The 19,141-nt window shown below is 46.5% G+C and overlaps 2 protein-coding genes across 19 annotated transcripts in view; one reads left to right on the top strand and one right to left on the bottom strand.

Moving 5' to 3' along the window:
- CASK (calcium/calmodulin dependent serine protein kinase) overlaps nt 1-19,141 on the bottom strand; it is a 226,416-nt gene that overhangs the window by 82,759 nt on the left and 124,516 nt on the right. The gene's annotated exons all lie outside the window — the stretch shown is intronic.
- Nucleotides 369-5,562, top strand: GPR34 (G protein-coupled receptor 34). Its single transcript, XM_036460493.2, has 2 exons — nt 369-402; nt 4,146-5,562. Exon 2 carries the CDS (start codon nt 4,248-4,250, stop codon nt 5,364-5,366), a length of 1,119 nt encoding a protein of 372 aa, XP_036316386.1. The 5' UTR covers nt 369-402; nt 4,146-4,247; the 3' UTR covers nt 5,367-5,562.

The raw sequence follows: 19,141 nt of genomic DNA, 5'->3' as shown, positions 1-19,141 counted from the left end.
TATAACAAAACCGAATATACTACTAATAGTATTTTTAAAAAAATCCTCACCCGAGGGTATTTTCCCATTGATTTTAGGGAGGAAGGGAGAGGGGGAGACAGAGAGAAACATCGATGGGAGAGAGACACATCGACTGGTTGCCTCCTAGACAGGCCCCTACCAGGGCTGGGGAGCCTGCAACCAAGATACGTGCCCTTGACCAGAATCAAACCTGGGACCCTGCAGCCCTTGGGCCAATGCTCTAGCTACTGAGCAACACTGGCTTGGGCTGCCAATGGTATTCTTTCCAGAGTAACATGCTTTCCATTTCCGTTCTGCACTCAGCGATGAATGCTGCCTCGGAAGCATGGCCTGAAGGACTCGGTCGCCCAGTGGGGTTAGGCTTCTGCCGCCGCCAAACAGGTATGTCCTGGAACACAGCCATGTGACATTCCCTCTGACACCCTAACCGCATTGAAAAGCTCGCTCCCTGAAGGCCACAGGGCACCTGCCGGGTGGTGGTGGCGACAGCCCAGCGCGAACATGGGGCTGCGAACCTCAGGATTTGCCAAGTAACGGCATCACGGAATACATACTTTGTCAAGTGGCCTTAAGAACATACTGGTTACATACCAGATGTATCTCGACTGACACATTGTAAGGGAGGCGAAAGGCAGCCACTGGATTTAAAACAGAATTTAGTCTTTTAATTTGTAAATAAATGACTGGGCACTAGCCGACAAATATCCGAGTGGCCAGATGATGATGATCTCTGAATGCATAATAATCTGGCCACTCAGTGTGTGTGTGTGTGTGTGTGTGTGTGTGTGTGTGTGTGTGTGTGTGTGTATTTATATATTTTAGAGACCCGGTGCATGAATTCGTGCATGGGTGGGGTCTGGCCAGCCTGGCCAGGGGAGGGGACATGGGCGGTTGGCCGGCTTGCCTGCTGGTCGAACTCCTGGTGGAGGGGACAATTTGCATATTAGCCTTTTATTCTATAGGATATTCACTGAGCAGCTAGATTATGATGCGTTCAGAGATCATTGTCATCTGGCCACTCGGTGTGTGCGGTGTGTGCTTCTAAATGACGGCTACTATTACTAGTTGAACAGATACATCACTTCTGCTTTATTTTATTGAAGCTGGAAAATAAAGCTAACCAGAGAGGCTTATTGGTGATCTTGTCCAGCTATCATTTATTTTGTTTGCAGGTTACGGCTAGGCAAATGGTCTCGGGATGTGTGTTGTGTGCTTGCAGCTTTCTAGAAACATCTTGATTAAGGCTATCAGGCCTGGAAATAAGGTGGCAAAGACATGTTCTGGGGGAAGTGCTGAACACCGTGACAAACGGTTTGTGATTCTGTAAACTCTGCTCATTACCTGCTATAGTGGACATAGCAAACAGAGATGAATACCTTTTCTAGAGAGGTATAGCTAGACGGCTTCATCTCTTCTTAGGATTGTGGATAATGTAGAAGGGATCATGCCAAAATACTGCTGACAGAACCCATCATGGACAAGGAAAATGCTGGCCCTGCCTGTGTGGCTCAGCGGATAGAGCGTTGGCCTGCAGACTGAAGGGTCCTGGGTTCAATTCTGATCAAGGGCGCATGCCCAGGTTTCGGGCTCAATCCCTGGCCCCAGTCAGGATGCATGCTGGAGGCAACCAACAGATGAATAGATGTGTCTCTCTCACATCAATGTTTCCCTCTCTCTCTCTCTCTCTCTCTCTCTCTCTCTCTCTCTCTCTCTCTCTCTCTCTCTCTCTTCCTCTCCCCCTCCCTCCCTCCCTCCCTCATCCCTGTAAAAATCAATGGAGAAATATTGTTGGGTGAGGATTAACAACAACAAAAAAGCAGACCATATGCGCTTAGGAGGAGAGAGGCTTGGCGCAAAGGATCATGGGCTCTAAAAGCTAGACATGACCCAGTTTGGGCGCTGCCACTTCAGATGTGTGTGGTCAAGGGCAAAGAGTGTAACCTCTTGATCTTTCACGACCTACCTCGCGGAATACCAGGCCGCGGCTCAGCCATCCGGCTCTGGGGCTCAGTTCTGTGTGCGCCTCACAACCCCCCAGGAGACTTTAAAGGAAGCCAGGGCCCGAGCCCATGCCAGGTCAATGAGGGCAGGTCTGCGGGGGAGCCGGGCGAGTCTCCATAAAGCTCTGCGGGGCTTCTAGCCCGCAGCCAGGATGGGAACCACCAAATCCACCAGCGGGGGTGTCCAGGCAGCCTCTGGGGGCAAGACCCTCACTGCCTCCCAGGATGGACCGTTTCATTCTGAAACAGCATTTCCTTCACAGAAGGTAGCATCTGCCTCGATGTCTGCTCACTGGTTCTTGCCCCGCTTTCTGAAGACATACAGTCCTCCTCGCCCTAGTCCAGACTAGCAGATCGTCCTGACCGGTGTGGCTCAGTGGATAGAGCATTGGCCTGCGGACTCAAGGGTCCCGGGTTTGATTCTAGTCCAGGGCACATACCTCGGTTGCAGGCTCTGGTTGGAGCTCCTGTGTGGGGCAACCGGTCGCTGTGTCTCTCTTTGCTGTTTCTCTGTCTCTCCCCTTCTTTTCCACTCTTTTTAAAAACCAATGGAAAACTATCCTCGGGTAAGCATTAATCAAATACTAATAAAGAAAGACTCCCCAGATCTAGGAATTCAACCCAAGGGTGCGTGTTTGTTGCTGCCACAGCACACTGCTGCCATGGCAACTGGAGCTGCTTGTAATTGCGCAGCTGCGTTTCTGCTAAGTCAGCAAAGCCCTTCCTATGCTCCACCATTGACTTGAATATCCCCACGGAGTCCTTTCCATGGTTTTATGCTAAATCCCCTCTTTCATCCAGCAATCTTTATTTTATGAAGCACTGGGGGCATAGAGGCAAACAGAACAGACGTGGCCCTCGCTGGGATGGAGTGTACATGTAGTGTACATGGAGCCTGGGAGGAGGAAAGACCATAGTTTCAAGTCATTGCAGCGCCCTCTGTCGGTGCCCCCTCCTGGCTAGCACCATGCTCGGAGCCTGCCCTCCTTCCTCGATGGCCCCTCTCTGTAGATTTCTTAACACAGAAGCATGCTGGGAGTCTGCCAGCTTGATGCAATTTGTCCCCCTGCTGTGGAGGTGCCCGAAAGCCTAGACCCCGTCCTCTGGCCTTCCTCCCTCTCCTGCCCTGGACTCCGGAAAGACTCCTCACCGAGCATCACCCAGCTTCCTCTTCGCACTTCCCCTCCCCGGCAATAAGGGTCCCCTCCGCCCTCCGCCCCCGAGGAACGGGTTCTTCTTGAGCAGATCGGAGCTTGAGTTAAGAGAGGCTAAGTTCCCCCAAACCTTGTTCTTTGTGGGAGATGCCAAATCAGGAAATGAAGTACTATCATTCCAATCCACGTGTTGTTTTTCTTTTTTAAAGAAATGCAAGTGCTGCTCCACCAAGGCAGCCACCTGGTTGGCTACCCCACCTGGCACTCTTTCTTTCTTTAAAAAAATATTTTCATTGATGTCTGAGAGGAAGGGAGACGGAGGAAGAGAGGGAGAAAAACATCCATGAGGAGAGAGAATCATAGATCGGCTGCCTCCTGCACACTCCTACTGGAGATCTAGCTGACAATCCGGGCATATGCCCTGACTGGTAATCGAACCCTGACCTCCTGGTTTGTAGGTCGGGGCTCAATCACTGAGCCATACTGACCAGGTGTGATTCTACTATATTTTTGCTGTTTGTTTTTGATACCATAATGCTGTTACAAACATAGTGTACATACAAAAATGGCCTAAGACTCTAAAGTAGGAGAAAAGTAAATTTTCTTGCAATGTCTAAAAATAGTCATTTATTATTGACTAGAAGCCTAGTGCACAAAGATTCGTGCTAGAATGGGCCTTCCTTTCCCTGGCTGCCGGCACCGTCTTTCTACTCTGGCCTCGCCTTCCCACGCTGCCCAGAGGCCCTGAGAGACTGGGGTTGGGGAAGAATGCCTGCATCATCACCATGGCACCTGTGTAGGCAAATTAACTGCCATCTTTGTTGGACTAATTTGCATACCCACTCTGATTGGCTGTGGGCGTAGCGGAGGTACAGTCAATTTACATGTTTGTCTATTATTAGGTAAGATGCTTGTAGATAAGTCACTTCTTCAAACAGCAAATGAATCAATGTTTGACATTCTATTGCAGGACGAATCTGAAGCCTTCACAGAAGCACCACACGCAAGGAACATGTCCTTCGGGACCTCCACCTTTTGATATCTCCAGGAGACGAGACATCACACCGTGACCATGACGACGGCAACTTTGGTCAGCAGTTGGCCTTCCTGTCCCCAGGGAGCCTGCTTCCCGACCAACCACAGTGCCCCATCACCACGCAACTTCTCGGGGGCGCTAAATGCCACCGACTGCCCCATGGATGAGCACTTGCTCTCTCGAGTGCTCACCGCCTTCTACTCGGTGATCTTCCTCGTGGGGCTGGTGGGAAACATCATCGCCCTCTACGTGTTCCTGGGGATCCACCGCAAGAGGAACTCCATCCAGATCTACCTCCTGAATGTGGCCGTCGCAGACCTCCTGCTCATCTTCTGCCTCCCCTTCCGCATCATGTTCCACCTTAACCAGAACAAGTGGGTGCTCGGCGTGGTCCTCTGCAAGGTGGTGGGGACGCTCTTCTACATGAACATGTACATTAGCATCATTCTGCTCGGGTTCATCAGCTTGGATCGCTACATAAAAATCAATCGGTCCATACAACAGCGGAAGGCGGTAACGACCAGACAAAGTATTTACGTTTGCTGTACAGTATGGGCCGTCGCTCTGGCTGGATTCTTAACTATGATTATTTTAAACCTCAAGAAAGGAGGCCACGATCCCACAAAGTGTTTCCATTACAGAGATAAAATGAACGAAAAAGGAGAGGCGATTTTTAATTTGGTTCTTGTGGTGATGTTCTGGCTGATTTTCCTACTCATAATCCTTTCCTATATTAAGATCGGCAAGAACTTGCTGAGGATTTCGAAAAGGAGGTCCAAATTTCCCAATTCTGGCAAATACGCTACGACAGCTCGCAATTCCTTCATCGTGCTGATCATTTTCACCGTGTGTTTTGTCCCTTACCACGCCTTCCGCTTTGTCTATGTTTCCATACAGCTTAACGTGTCGTCGTGTTATTGGAAGGAGATCGTTCACAAAACCAATGAGATCATGCTGGTCTTCTCCTCGTTCAACAGCTGCCTGGACCCGGTCATGTATTTCCTGATGTCCAGTAACATCCGCAAAATCATGTGCCAGCTTCTCTCTCGAGGGTTCCAAGGGGACTCGAGCCGGAGCGAAAGCACCTCAGAGTTTAAGCCAGGGTACACCCTCCACGAAACATCAGCCGCGGCGAAAATTCAGACCGGCTTCTAAAGCCTTTTTGGCAAATGCATGAAAAAGCCTCTCCATTCCTTGAAGAATGACACATTGTCCTGAATGAAACGCTAGCATTTGCAAGGCTCAGATCTCCTCCGTGCTCCTTTCTTGTTTGCGACTAGAGGCCCGGTGCATGAAATTTGTGCATGGGTAGGGTCTCTAGGCCTGGCAGGCAATCAGGGCTGATCAGGGCCTTCCTGCTCCAGCTGCCAGCCAGGGCCTTCCTTCGTTCCGCGCCACCCCCTGATGGTCAGCACACATCATAGCGAACGGTCAAACTGCTAGTCAGTCAAACTCCAGAGGGGACAATTTGCATATTACTCTTATTAGGTAGGATATTTCATTTGCTTAATTGTAAGATAGTTCAAGGAAAAGAAAAGCTTACACTTATCACTAGATTTTTAAATCTGTGTGTAAATCTTTTCAAAAGATATCGTTAAGCTAACACTCTTTTAAAGTTTTACACTTTCTTTAATTTTCAAAAAATCATCACTTGAGAATACCCCCCACCCCCCACTGACTTTAGAGTAAAATAGAGAGAGGGGAAGGGATGGAGGGAGGGAGGGAGGGAGAGAGATAGAGATAGAGATAGATAGAGAGAAACATCTATTGGTTGCTTCCCTCACATGCCTGGGATTGAACTTGCAACTGAGGTACATGTCCTTAACCTGACTCTAACCTATGACCCTTTGGTCTGTGGTCTGTGGGCCAAAACTCTAATCACTGAGCAACCTGGCCAGGTCTAAGCTAACACTCTTAACAAAGATGATAAAGTTAAGTGAAATGCATGGCTTCAACACCAGAATGATTAAAGGAATTGTCATAGTTTCTCAAGTCACTAAAGTAGTTACTCAAAATTAAGCACCTAATACTAATTTAAAGTGTGTTTAAAAGTTAGTTCAATGATTTGAGGACTGATTTAAAATGTCAGAAAATAGATGTTGATTGTCACTTAAAAAGCTTGTAATTTGCCTCTGTATTAATTGTTGCCTAAACTAAACCTCTATAAGAGATGGATTGATAATAAACATCTAATAAAACATGAAATCACCCAGTATCTCTCGCTGCTTAGATAAAATGGAAAGAACTGAAATATCGCGCAGTAAAATCAAACAGATGAGCTAAGAATACGATAGCCTGGCAACAGGGCTGGACACAGTCAGCTTGAACTGCACTTTGATAGAATAAAATGGAAGTTGTGTTCACCCTGTGCATCTGACAGAACCTCAAGCACACATGTGACAGAACATGTGTAATGCTGCTCAGTGAGCTCAACAATTGCAAGCTGAGCGAGTGTGCGCAGCCAAGAACTACACGGTGGCTTAGTCACAAAACGAACTGAACTCCACCTGCTGTAGCACAATTCTCAAAAGCAATGCTGAATGAAAACAAACCGCAAACAGGTATGGAACATATGAAAGCAGGTATGTAAAATACAAACACATGAAACAGTGCCATATTCTTTTAAAAAATATAGATTTGTATTGATTTCAGAGAGGAAGGGAGAGTGAGGGAGAGAAACATCCATGATGAGAGAGAATCATGGATCGACTGCCTCCTGCATGCCCCCAACTGGGGATGGAGCCCACAACCTGGGCATGTGTCCTGACCGGGAATTAACCATGACCTTTTGGTTCATAGGTCAATGCTCAACCACTAAGCCACACTGTCCAGGTTTTAAAAAAAAACATTTTTATGAATCTATAAATACACAATAAAAATATAAAACAGACATGGTTATGTACACAATATGCATACCAACTGAGAGTTAATGGTTATATTTGGAGAGATTTAAAGCACACATAGCAAAATGGTAATGCCTGTTAAATCTGTGTGGTACTGTACGGGCATTTTATATGTTTTGCATACTTCTAAGTGTTTGAAATGGTTCATAATAATAAAGAACTCCGTAGATTAGAATTAAAAGGAGGAAATTCTGAAATTTTCCTGAATGTTCAAGAATAACTGGACAGTAAGACCTAAGAGAAAGAGATCTTATTCATCAATGACTCCCAGAGTTTAGTATATATGTGTGTGTTGAACAACTGAATGAATGAGTAAATGGATGGAAGGAGGAATCAGATAGGGAGGAGGGGGAAGAGGTGCTTAACAGAATTAAAAAGGAGTATATTTTGCCCCCCCCCCCGCCCGAGTCTTATCTGGCTATAGCTGTGTAGAACATCATACAATTGTACTGAGATGTCATTAAAGCAACCATTCTCAAAGGTGTGGCTGGATGTTCGTTGGTCAGACACAGAGCGAGATGCCATTGAAAAGAAAGTCTGAGATCAAACCATAGATCATGGATCAAACACCACTCTCAGAAGTTGTTATCTTAGATCCAGAGACAGAGAAGCATCGATCAGACCTTCCAACTTCAGAGGGAAGGCAGGGGAGGGTGGGGGTAAGGGGGAGAGATCAACCTAAGGACTTGTATGCATGCATATTAGCATAATCAGTGGACATAGACACTGGGCTGGTAGGGGCTTGCCTGGGTTGGGAATGGCTCGCGGGGGGGGAAGAGGAGGTCAATTGGGGAAAAAGGAGACATATGCAAAACTTTAGACAATAAAAAAAAGAAGAGGTCAATACAGAACCATATTTACAAAACATAACTCCAAGGAACCATTCATAAGTTTCTCACAGAGTATGAGAATGACTTATAGTCAGAACACTTCTTGGAACTTCAGGTAGGCCATTGGCTAAGAAACCAATAGTCAAGAGTATGAAGACTTGTTGGGGCTGAATTTATTTTCATGAGATTTGGCTTGCATACAATTAGTGCTTAGTAGCTCTGTTTCAATAAGTGCACACAATTGGTTGAATAAAGACTACCAGAAACACCAATCAGTTCATAGCAGCACATTCACCATAGCTAAGATTTCGAAACAGCCTAAGTGCCCATCAGCAGATGAGTGGATTAGAAAACTGTGGTACAGCTACACAATGGAATACTTTTTCGCTATAAAAAAGAAGGAACTTTTACCATTTGCAACAGCATGGATGCGACTGGAGGGCATTATGCTAAGCGAAATAAGTCAGTCGGAGAAAGGTAAATATCACTCATTTGTGGGATATAATGATCAACATAATTAATTTAATGAATAAGAATAGATCGATCTAGAGACAAATGGTAGGGAAGTGGAGGTAGAGAGCAACCAATGAACTTGTACGCATGCACATTAGCATAACCAATGGACACAGACACTGGGGGCTTGCCGGGGTGGGAATGCCTGGGGCAGGGGGGGAGGGGAAAAAGGAGACATAATGTAAAACTTTAGACAAAAAAATAGGTAGATACAGAATCGTATTTACAAAACAAAAATATTTGAGAATAAATATTTATAGAAAAATTAGATGCTCAGAAAAAAGTAACATTTATATTAATTCCCTTGCTTTGACAATGTTAACAAATACCAACCTAAACTGATATTTAGCATTTCTGTTTATATGATTTTAAATACTGGTTTTCCCTCAGGTTCTCAAAATTATTTTTTTTATTAGTGGTAAATATTTTATATGCTTACATGCATCTATTGTAAACATAGAGTTTGAATGGTTCAATTACATTATCTATGATTACCACTAGTTTTATGAAATATTAAAACAAATACACTCATAGTTGTAGAAGATGTCTCAAAATTTGATTGAGATGGTCTCTATAAAGCCCTGCACAATGGCATTCTTAAAAAATTTAAAAAGTAGAGTTAATTCTTGCTATATTTGTGATAAGATAAAGTTTCATAAAAATCAACTTGCCGGCCGGGACCGGTTTGGCTCAGTGGATAGAGCATCGGCCTGCGGACTGAAGGGTCCTGGGTTCGATTCTGGGCAAGGGCATGTACCCTGGTTGCGGGCACATCCTCATTAGGGGGTGTGCAGGAGGCGGCTGATCGATGATTCTCTCTCATCGATGTTTCTAACTTTTTATCCCTCTCTCTTCCTCTCTGTGAAAAATCAATAATAAAAAATATATATATATATAAAATCAACTTGCCTATAAGCTCATACCAACTCTTGTTTACCAGCAGAAGTTTCACTAATTGCCTGAATCCTGAGGATGTTTCTAAATTTTTAGGAAAAAAAAAAACCCACAAAAAAAACATGCCACTTACCAAGTTTAAGGCTATTTATGATATATAATCTTTTATTTAATACTTAAGTATTAGTATACACTGAGTGGCCAGATGATGATGATCTCTGAACGCATAGTAATCTTGCCACTCAGTGTCTATCCTATAGAATAAAAAGGCTAATATGCAAAGTGTCACCTCGACCAGGAGTTCGACCAGGAGGCAGGCTAGCCAACAGCCCATGTCCCCTCCCGCTGGCCAGGCTGGCCGGACCCCACCCATGCACGAGTTCATGCACAGGGCCTCTAATATCTATATCTATATATCTATATATCTATATATCTATATATCTATATATCTATATATCTATAGCTATAGCTATACCAAGTGGCCAGAATATTATGCATTCAGAGATCATAATAATCTGGCCACTCAGTGTACAAGCAGGAGATACTGTCTGTACCTCCCCCGACCCAAGGTTTAGTTCTAGAAGCATATAGAACAAGGAAATTCAGAAGCTCTCTACCCTCACCTTACAGATCTCCAGACAAAGTTTCTAAAGAACATATCTCATATGCAAAACCTCACAGGGCAGACCTAGCTGCCTGGCGCTGGAGACAGAATGCTGAGCACTTTGGGCAGAGCTAGTCTGATGGCGGTTGACTTGCTACGATAAGGTCCGTAGGAGAAGAAGATTCTGTTCTAGTACAAAAGGTTTTCTTTCCAACATCTTTTGGAAATGGGTTTTTCAATCCTGCTGCTGTGAAGGTAGAACTAATATGATTACAACCCTTTGAAGCAAAGCTGTACGGACCGGTAGCCACGAGAGAAAACCAGCAGGAAACCCAGTTCTCCCACCAGGCAATCTGGATTTTGCAGAAACACATTCATGGGCTAATTATTTTGTAACCTTTTGAAATACAAATGGAAATCTATTTCCCCAGATATGAAAATATATTCTTTTTTTATATACCTTCCTTTCTGCTATGTATGCAGATACCTTTATTACAATTACCATCACGGGGTACATATTCAGTTGACCGTGGAACAACATAAAGGTTAGGGCATTGCCCCCCTGCATAATAAAATATTCTAGTATAACTTTATTTATTATTATTTTTTAAATTTCTTTATTGATTAAGGTATTACATATGTGTGTCCTTACCCCCCCCCCCCATTATCCCCTATCCCCCCACTCATGTCCTCACTTCCCAGGTATCTGTGTTCATTGGTTAGGCTCATATGCATGCATACAGGTCCTTTGGTTGATCTCTCCCCCTTACCCCTCCCCTCCCCTGCCTTTCCTCTGAGGTCTGATTGATGTGAAAACATATTCTTACCCTTTAATAAGGAGAACACTGTGGAACAGACGCAAAGAGAAGCTTTCATGGAACAATACGTGTCTCCGCACTGACCTTCAGTGAGACATGCGAAGGGTATTTGACCAACCGATGCTCTCAAGAGGGCTGAGCAGGACAACTCGGAGGGAAGCTAAGACTCTGTTAGTCACCATGTGCTGGAATCTTGCAAAGTGGGGTTAAGTGGATTTTTAAAAAAGGTTCCCAAGTGACTGACACCTTCCTCCCTCAGAGAATCACCGGAAGGAAAGGAGACATCACACAAATCATCAGGAAAGGGAAAGATGGATCAATACATAGTGCTGCCCTTATCCTATGTAATAAAAGGCTAATGTGCAAATCAACGGAACAGTGGAACAACCGGTTGCTATGACATGCACTGACCACCAGAGGGCAGACGCTCAATGCCGGAGCTGCCCCCTGGTGGTCAGTGCGCTCCCACAGGGGGAGCGCCACTCAGCCACAAGCCGGCTCATGGCTGGTGAGTGCAGTGGCGGTGGCGGGAGCCTCTCCATGGCAATCAGACATCCCCCAAGGGCTCCTAGACTGCAAGAAAGTGCAGGCTGGGGGAGGACTCCCCCCCCCCCCCCCCCCGCCAAGTGCATAAATTTCATGCACCGGGCCTCTAGTTTAAAATAAAAAGCCAATTCATAGAATTCATAGCCTCACCTTGTTTCTCTCTCTCTCTCTCTCTCTCTCTCTCTCTCTCTCTCTCTCTCTCTCTCTCATACACACACACACAAACACACACAAAGTGGATTAAAGAGTTACATGTAAATGATGAAACTATGAATAGATTAAAAAATATATAACTAACTCATTAGTATGTGACTAACTCATTTGTGGATGGGAAAGAACTTTCTATTGATAAAACAATAGAAATAACCACAGGAAAAAAACGCATAGACTTATTTTAGTCAAAAACCATAAAAATAATAGCAAAAGCACCAAGTGGGAAACAGCTCCCTGCCATTGATGGTGAGCCTTTTGTGTGAGGCGCCAATAGACACCACGAACTCGTCAAGAAACTCCTATCTTTGGTGAAAAGAAAGCACTGGAAGCTCCGGATAAAGTCCGAGTTCTGCCAAGGCCAATGGGGCACAAGCATCCTCGTGGGCCGCTTGGGGCCCAGGTGAGGACATGGCCCGGGAGGCCGCTTAGGCGCAGACTGGCTTCGGCTGGAGAAGGGGGCGGGCTGGGTGGTGGGAGCAGCTGAGCCAGAATCGAAAGGGAAGTAGTGCTACTAGGTTCGTCCTAAACGTCAGTTTTGCTTATTTCCCCTCTTCAAGTTCACATGCGAGGACAGGGAAGAGAGCAAAGTCTGGTTATTTCTGGGCATTCGCTGAGCCAGGTGCCAGCCATGGGCGCTGTGACCGCTGACTCCCGCCCATCTTGCCCAGACAACTATGGCAATGAGTGAGGCGTCGCTTTTTATTTTATTTAAAAATATATTTGTATTGATTTCAGAGAGGAAGGGACAGGCTGAGAGAGAGACATCCATGATGAGAATCATGGACCAGCTGCCTCCTGCACGCCCCCCACTGAATATGGAGCCTGTAACCGGGGCCTGTGCCCAGAACGGGAATCCAACCCTGACTTCACAGGTCGATGCTCAACCCCTGAGTCACGCCGGCCTGGCTGAGATGTCTCTTTTTAAACATAAATTAGCATTCATATGTATTTGTGGCAAAAAAGGGTCTGCTTAGCACTCATCAAGATTGTGTGATGTCAACCGAAAGCTTTAAGACTAGTTTTGTAGTGCCCTAGTTGGTGTGGCTCAGTGGATGGAGCATCAGGCTGCAGACAGAAAGGTCTCAGGTTCGATTCCGGTCAGGGCACAGGCCTGGATTGCAGGCTCGGTCCCCAGTGGGGGGCATACAGGAGGCAGCTGATAGGTGATTCTCTCTCATCGTTGATGTTTCTCTCTCTCTCTCCCCCTTCCTCTCTGAAATCAATAAAAGTATATTTAAAAAAAAGACTAGTTTTGGAGCTACTGACATGGGCACTCTGTGGAAACTTGGGTGACAAGCTGCACAGGCTGCAGGGCGAACAGAGAACAGTGCACCAGAGCGCCCACCTCACTCACTGTGCCGCGGGCCCAGGAAACACCTGAAGCAGCAGCGGCAGCTGAACTCTCAGAAAGGCCGCTGAGTACCGTCTGCAAACGGGTGTATTAGATGATGCGGAGAATCTGCCCGCGTTAGTAAGCCACGCAAGTTATTTCAGGAGCAAAAGTAAACTGTTACAGTCAGACTACGACTTGGCAATTCCGCATCTCACTTTTTAATGAGACATTTCACACACACAGAAAAGAGGAAACGGACCTTTCAAACAGGCAGCGAAGCTCTCACCGTCCAACCTGCAGTTGCTCATGTTTGGCCTCTTTGCTTAGCTGTTTCCTTGCACCCACACACTCGAAAAAGCTTAGACACTAACACTCAGCCTAAGCCTCTCTTCTTTAAAAAAAAAAATTATATATATATTTTATTGATTTCAGAGAGGAAGGAAGAGAAACATCCATGATGAGAGAAGATCATAGATTGGCTGCCTCCTGCACGCCCCTACTGGGGATCGAGCCCACAATCCGGGCCTGTGCCCTGACTGGGAATCGAACCTGGGACCCTTCAGTCCGCAGGCCAACGCTCTACCCACTAGCCACACCAGCTAGGGCCCATGCCTCCCTTCTGAAGTTAGTGTATACCGTTCTGATATGTAACTTTATACTTTTATAACATATGTATACATAACAATACATTTCAGTTTTTTCTCTTGGAAATGGACACAGAGAGTATCTCACTCTTACATTCTCTTGTAAACATCTCTCACTCAAATTATGTTTAGGTTGGCACATATAAATCTCATTCACTTTTACTGGTGCGAAGTGGTTCTTCTTATGGAAAATTTTGTTGTGCAAAGAAACAACACCCCACGTCTCCATGCCCCCAGCAGTGGGTTCTCAGGGGGTTTCCGCTTCTTTGCTGTCAGAAACCACGTGCGCTTGCAGTTTCTCTCTGGCTGACACCCAGCAGCGGTGATGCTTGCCTGGATGAGCTCACGCATCTTCAGTGTCTCTTAGTTGTGACAAATGGCTCTCCAAAATAATGTTTTTAATATACATTTTTATTGATTTCAGAGAGGAAAGGAGAGGGAGAGAAATAGAAACATCAGTGACGAGAGAGAATCATGGATTGGCTGCCTCCTGCGTGCCCCCTACTGGGGATCGAGCCTGCAACCCAGGCATGTGCCCTGGGCCGGAATCGAAACCAGGACCCTTCAGTCCGCAGGCCAATGTTCTATCCACTGAGCCAAACCGGCCAAGGCTCTCCAAAATCATTTGATCAGCTTATGTACCTATCCCAGCGTAGGAAGATGCGAGTTCCTGTTTAGCCACATCCTCAGCGATACTTGGGTTTCTCAGATTTACTAACTTTTGCCGTCCTGGTAGGTGTGAAATGGCCTTTCCCTGTGGTTTGAGCTTTACTTTCCCAACCACAGGGGGAATGGAGCATCACCTCATGTTTTTTTTTTGGCCCATTTCAATTTCTCCTGGGGTGAATGTACCGGTTCGTATCTATACTCTCCTCCTCTTCCCTCATGAGCCGCTCATCTTCTATTCTTTTCTTTCTTTCAGATTGTTGAAGTAGCTCTCTACATATTCTGCAAATAAATCTTTTGCTGTTTATGTGGGTTGCAAATAACTTCCACCAGAATGGGACTTGTCCTTCACTTTGCTCATGGTGCCTTTGGCAGACCTTTTCAGGCAAAGTGAGACATGTTCTAACGAATACATCTAGATAACTCGGGTCCTTGGAAAGACACCCCGCAAGGACCACGCTGAGGATGAAATTACCCATTAGGTAAGACAATGTGGCATTTCAGCCATAAATAGCACAAAGGAATAACCAAAGCCTTCTCATTTAGTGACGGGGCAGAGGTCGGCAAATTCATGAGCCCACAGAGCCAAATATCAACAGGACAGCATTGAAATTTCTTTGGAGAGCCACATTTTTAAAACTTAAACTTCTTCTAACGCCACTTCTTCAACATAGATGTGCCCAGGCCGTGGTATTTTGTGGAAGAGCCACACTCAAGGGGCCAAAGAGCCGCAGGTGGCTCGAGAGCCGCAGTTTGCCGACCACGGGGCTAGTGGAAATTCTTCAGTACAGCATGGGTCCCCAGCAGGCTGGGAAGGTAGCAAAGCATTTGGAGCATTGGATACCGTTTGGAAGAGATGTTCTCCAGCTCCCTGAATAGTAGGTTTGTGTCTTCCAGAACATTCAATGCCTTAATAGTGAGTGGCAGGCAGAGGCCAACTGTGACCATGTGCCAAGGCATGAACGTCCTCAGGGCGACTCAAGCGTGTGCACCTGGGGGAAAGGAGGTGCTCTGTGTGTGGCCAATGGCCCCCTGGCAGTTTCCCCAAATCTCCTCTTATAGCACATTCGTCCAATGTCCCTTGCTCAGCACACAGTAGGCACACTGCTAGAGAGACGGTTTAAACTGTGTCTGAAATGAGCTGACGGGTTCTAGGAGCCCTGTGATATTTAGGTTTGGTGTTCAGGTCTCCTCACTTTCTCTCTGAGCCCTGGATTTGCTTTGTGTCACTAGAAGTTGCATCTGGAAGTGGGGCCAAGACACGTTCCCTGCAGACCTGGCTCAACAGCAGGAAGCAGGTGGGAATGGCCGTCACTGCTGGTGCTGCTGGCATGGGCGCTATCCTCTCACGGGCGCGGTTCCCCTTCCCCAGACTCGGCAGCACCTCTTCTTCCCCAATTCGCTTTGGTCTCTGCTTCCCTACTTTCCCTTTTCATTGCCTTTCTTGGGATTGAAGGCCCTCTTCTGCGGGTCCCTGTATCATTCCAAGGCAGAGATGCTTCGTGTCTGCAGAGAAGGAACTTTGCACCCAAATGAAACACCCTGTTTCCTCTCTACTGAAAGCAGCTCCCAGCTGGCTGCAAGGGAACTGATGAGACTTGCCTGCCTGCTCATCTTCAGTTCCCCTTTGTGGCTGGCAAGCCTTGAAAAACACGGGGACATACAGGGTCAGCTGCGGGGACTGAGGACAGAGTTCCAAATCGATGTGGCCCGTAGAGAGAGAAGTCAGCCAAGTAAGGACGCGTGGGTCTCATGATCTGATGGCCCACATTTGGGATCCCCAAAATAATGAGAGCGTGAGAAATGAGTACCGCCGAGTGTGGTGGGAGAGAAGCTACAGGGCAAGCGAGGCTGATAATCTGTCTATATTAGTCCCTCCAGCCCCTGTCCATGGGGGCTAATGTTGCAAGACGCTGTGGATGCATAAAACCAAGAATAGAACCCTCTACATACTGTTTTTTCCTATACATACATATGATCAAGTTTAATTTATAAATTAGGCACAGTGAGATATTAACAACAATGAAATAGAAGAATTATAACAACACTAAAGGCCTAGTGCAAGAAAAATTCGTGCATGGGGAGGTGCAGTACCTCAGCTCAGCTGCATTCTCACAGTCCAGGAGCCGTCAGGGGATGTCCTACTGACGGCTTAGGCCCTTGGCCCTCACAGACGCTGTGGCTTTGTCTGGAGGGGCATCCGTAAGGCGTCCAATCTAATTAGCATATTACCCTTTTATTAGTATAGATACTGTATCACAGTCACGCAAATATGGCTTCTCTCTCTCTCTGATAACCCATCTGATAACCAAGATGGCTACTCAGTGGACTAATAGGCAGGGAGTGTGGGCAGTATGTGGACAGTGGACAAAGAGATGGTTCTTGGCCCGAGGCATGATAAGAGATTTCATCACCCTACTCAGAAAAGCACATAAATTAAGGGATAGACTATTTACAGAGAATAAAAAGTACAAAGGAGACATTATGGCTCATGATACTTTCAACAGACCTTTTAATATAAGAAATAACCAAAACAATCTGACAGCTCCGAGACCAAAGTGGGACAGGGTGGACGTTAGAGAGCCAGTTTTGGCCTGATCCCCGAAGGCCAGGCTGGGGGAGGCCACCTGCTGGAGAAACCTGTTAACTCTGCAGAAGCCCTTTGAGCCATGGCCCACTGCCCCAGCTGCAACCGCGGGAGGTTGGCTCCAGGGCGTGTCCGGCCGGTCTCGTCCAGTCTCGCCCCTCTGGTCACCTTCTAATTAATTTCCTTTCAATGTGCATGAATCTGTGTACTGGGCCACCAGTAAAATATAAATAAACAGCATATGTACCCTTGATTCTAAAATGGTGACAACAAATATAATAATTTTATTAAGAAAATGACAATGCTCAATACCCAGTAGGGGGCATGCAGGAGGCTGCCAATTGATGATTCTCATCATTGATGTTTCTTTCTCTCTTTCCCTCTTCCCTCTATGCTGAAATCAATTAAAAAATATATATAAAAAGTTAAAGGGAAACTAAAAATACGATAAAAGCTTCTGCAAACTCCAAGGTCAGACTTTCTTTGCACCACTAGGAGAATTACAGTTGTGAAGATTCTACAAAGCTGACTCTTGTGCTAATCACTAGTATGAAGGCCCACGCCCCCCGCCCCCCCCCCCAAAAAAAAATCCCCCAAGTGCACATCCTATGAAAGGCAGCTGAATAGCACCACGTGTTCACTTTAAGGATGCAAATCCATTGTCCATACAATTCCTTTTATTCTCTGACACTTAAAGGGCCGGTAACACACTGCCCTCTGCTGGACACAGCACCTCTAAAGAAATGAGTCTCTTACAGACTTTTTCTGGGTTAACATGTAACTTGTTCTTTCCAATGTTCTCCACCAGCTATTTCTGGAGATATGAAACTCCACAGAGCTTCTATTTCCTGGATGCAATACCTGATTTGCAGACTCACTGAAGCGACACATTCTAGGCTGGTTTTGGATGGAGAAAAGGGAAGGAGACAGCGTGGCCATGTTAGAACTCTGCCATTGTACAGTGCAATTGGAGAAATATCTAAAACACTAAGACCTGCCTAGAGGGATGCCTGAAAACGACCACTTCAAGTCTCATATAGCTCCAGCCATCAAAAGATTACCAAGATGTGCCCTGGCCGGTTTGGTTCAATGGCTAGAGCGCCGGCCTGAGGACTACCACTGCTCTAAACCTCCTTGCAACTCGAGTGTTGCTTTCCAGCGCACAGGTGCACATGGCTTGTATCTGTGCTGATATGATCTCCTAAGTCATTTTTAGAATTCTATCATCAAATGCTTTATTTTCCAAAAACTTTATATACTCTTGGCTTTTCAAAGAACTTGTAAAAGAAAAGAAAAGAAAAGAAAAGAAAGGCAGGCTCTGAAGCATAATATGAACTGAACTTGACTGATGTGAAGATGGTGAAATTCAACATTTGCCTGACCTTGAAATTTTCCCTCCTCTCATCCAAGATCAAAATTTCCTTTCTTTCCCACGCCTGCTACCTTCCTGGCTGCTTGGATGGAAGTCCAAAGTGGAGCACAAGCACTGATTAGGCCCATGGGAGTCTTGTTATTAGACCTTTTTTACAAAGCTAATCATTTTTCGCCCTGGCTGGTGTGGCTCATTGGATAGGGTGTCAGCCTGTGGACTGAAGGGTCCTGGGTTTGATTCCAGTCAAGGGCCCAGGCCCAGATGTGGGGAGTCCAGGAGGCAGCCGATCTATGATTCTCTCTCATCACTGATGTTTCTACCTCTCTCCCTTTCCCTTCCTCTCTGAAACCAATACACAGATTTCAGAGAAGCGAATCATTTTTCTGTACTGTCACATCTTTCCAGCCGTCTGGGAAATGTGCCTGGGGTGCCGAGAAACCAGCAAGTAGAGGTTCCTCACACCCCGGCTGAGGGCAGGATGGGGGTGCCGGCGGCTACTCAGTTGTTGGTGAGGCCCCAGAGCAGCGCCGCCCCTGGAGGCAGGGCTGTGGCCAGACCCCACATCCTGCAGCTGGGCAGCCCGAGGCCGCAGCTTGGAGCAGCACAGCAGTGCTTCCTCCTGGAGGCGCCCCTGGCCTGGGGGGGGGGGGGGGGCGCTGGCCTGGGGACAGGCAAGCTCCCAGGTGCCCCACTTCAAAGGAATAACGGTCTTTGGCATGTGATGCTCCAACGTGGATGCAGGAGGCGTGGCTCCTCCCCTGCCCTCTGGGTACCAAAAAGGCCAAGCGCATCAGTGCAGACGCGGGTGCACAGCCCCGGAGAACTGTCTAGTGGAAGCGCCAACATTCAGGCAGACTGAGTTGTCTTGTGCCTGCTGGGTTCTAGCGCCCTGCCCCCCTTTTTTAAAATCCTCGCCCGAGGATATTTTTCCAATAACTTTTAGGGAGAGTGGAAGGAACAGGGAGACAGAGAGAAACATCGATGTGAGAAAAACACATCCATGGGTT

The sequence above is a fragment of the Pipistrellus kuhlii genome, unplaced genomic scaffold, assembly GCF_014108245.1.
Source record: "Pipistrellus kuhlii isolate mPipKuh1 unplaced genomic scaffold, mPipKuh1.p scaffold_m20_p_32, whole genome shotgun sequence".
Taxonomy (NCBI): domain Eukaryota; kingdom Metazoa; phylum Chordata; class Mammalia; order Chiroptera; family Vespertilionidae; genus Pipistrellus; species Pipistrellus kuhlii.
The sequence above is the reverse complement of the archived record's forward strand: the minus strand, read 5'-3'. Positions and strand labels throughout refer to the sequence as shown.

Excerpts from the sequence above, each read along its gene's own strand:
- GPR34 (XM_036460493.2), top strand. The coding sequence starts at position 4,248 with ATGACGACGGCAACTTTGGTCAGCAGTTGGCCTTCCTGTCCCCAGGGA.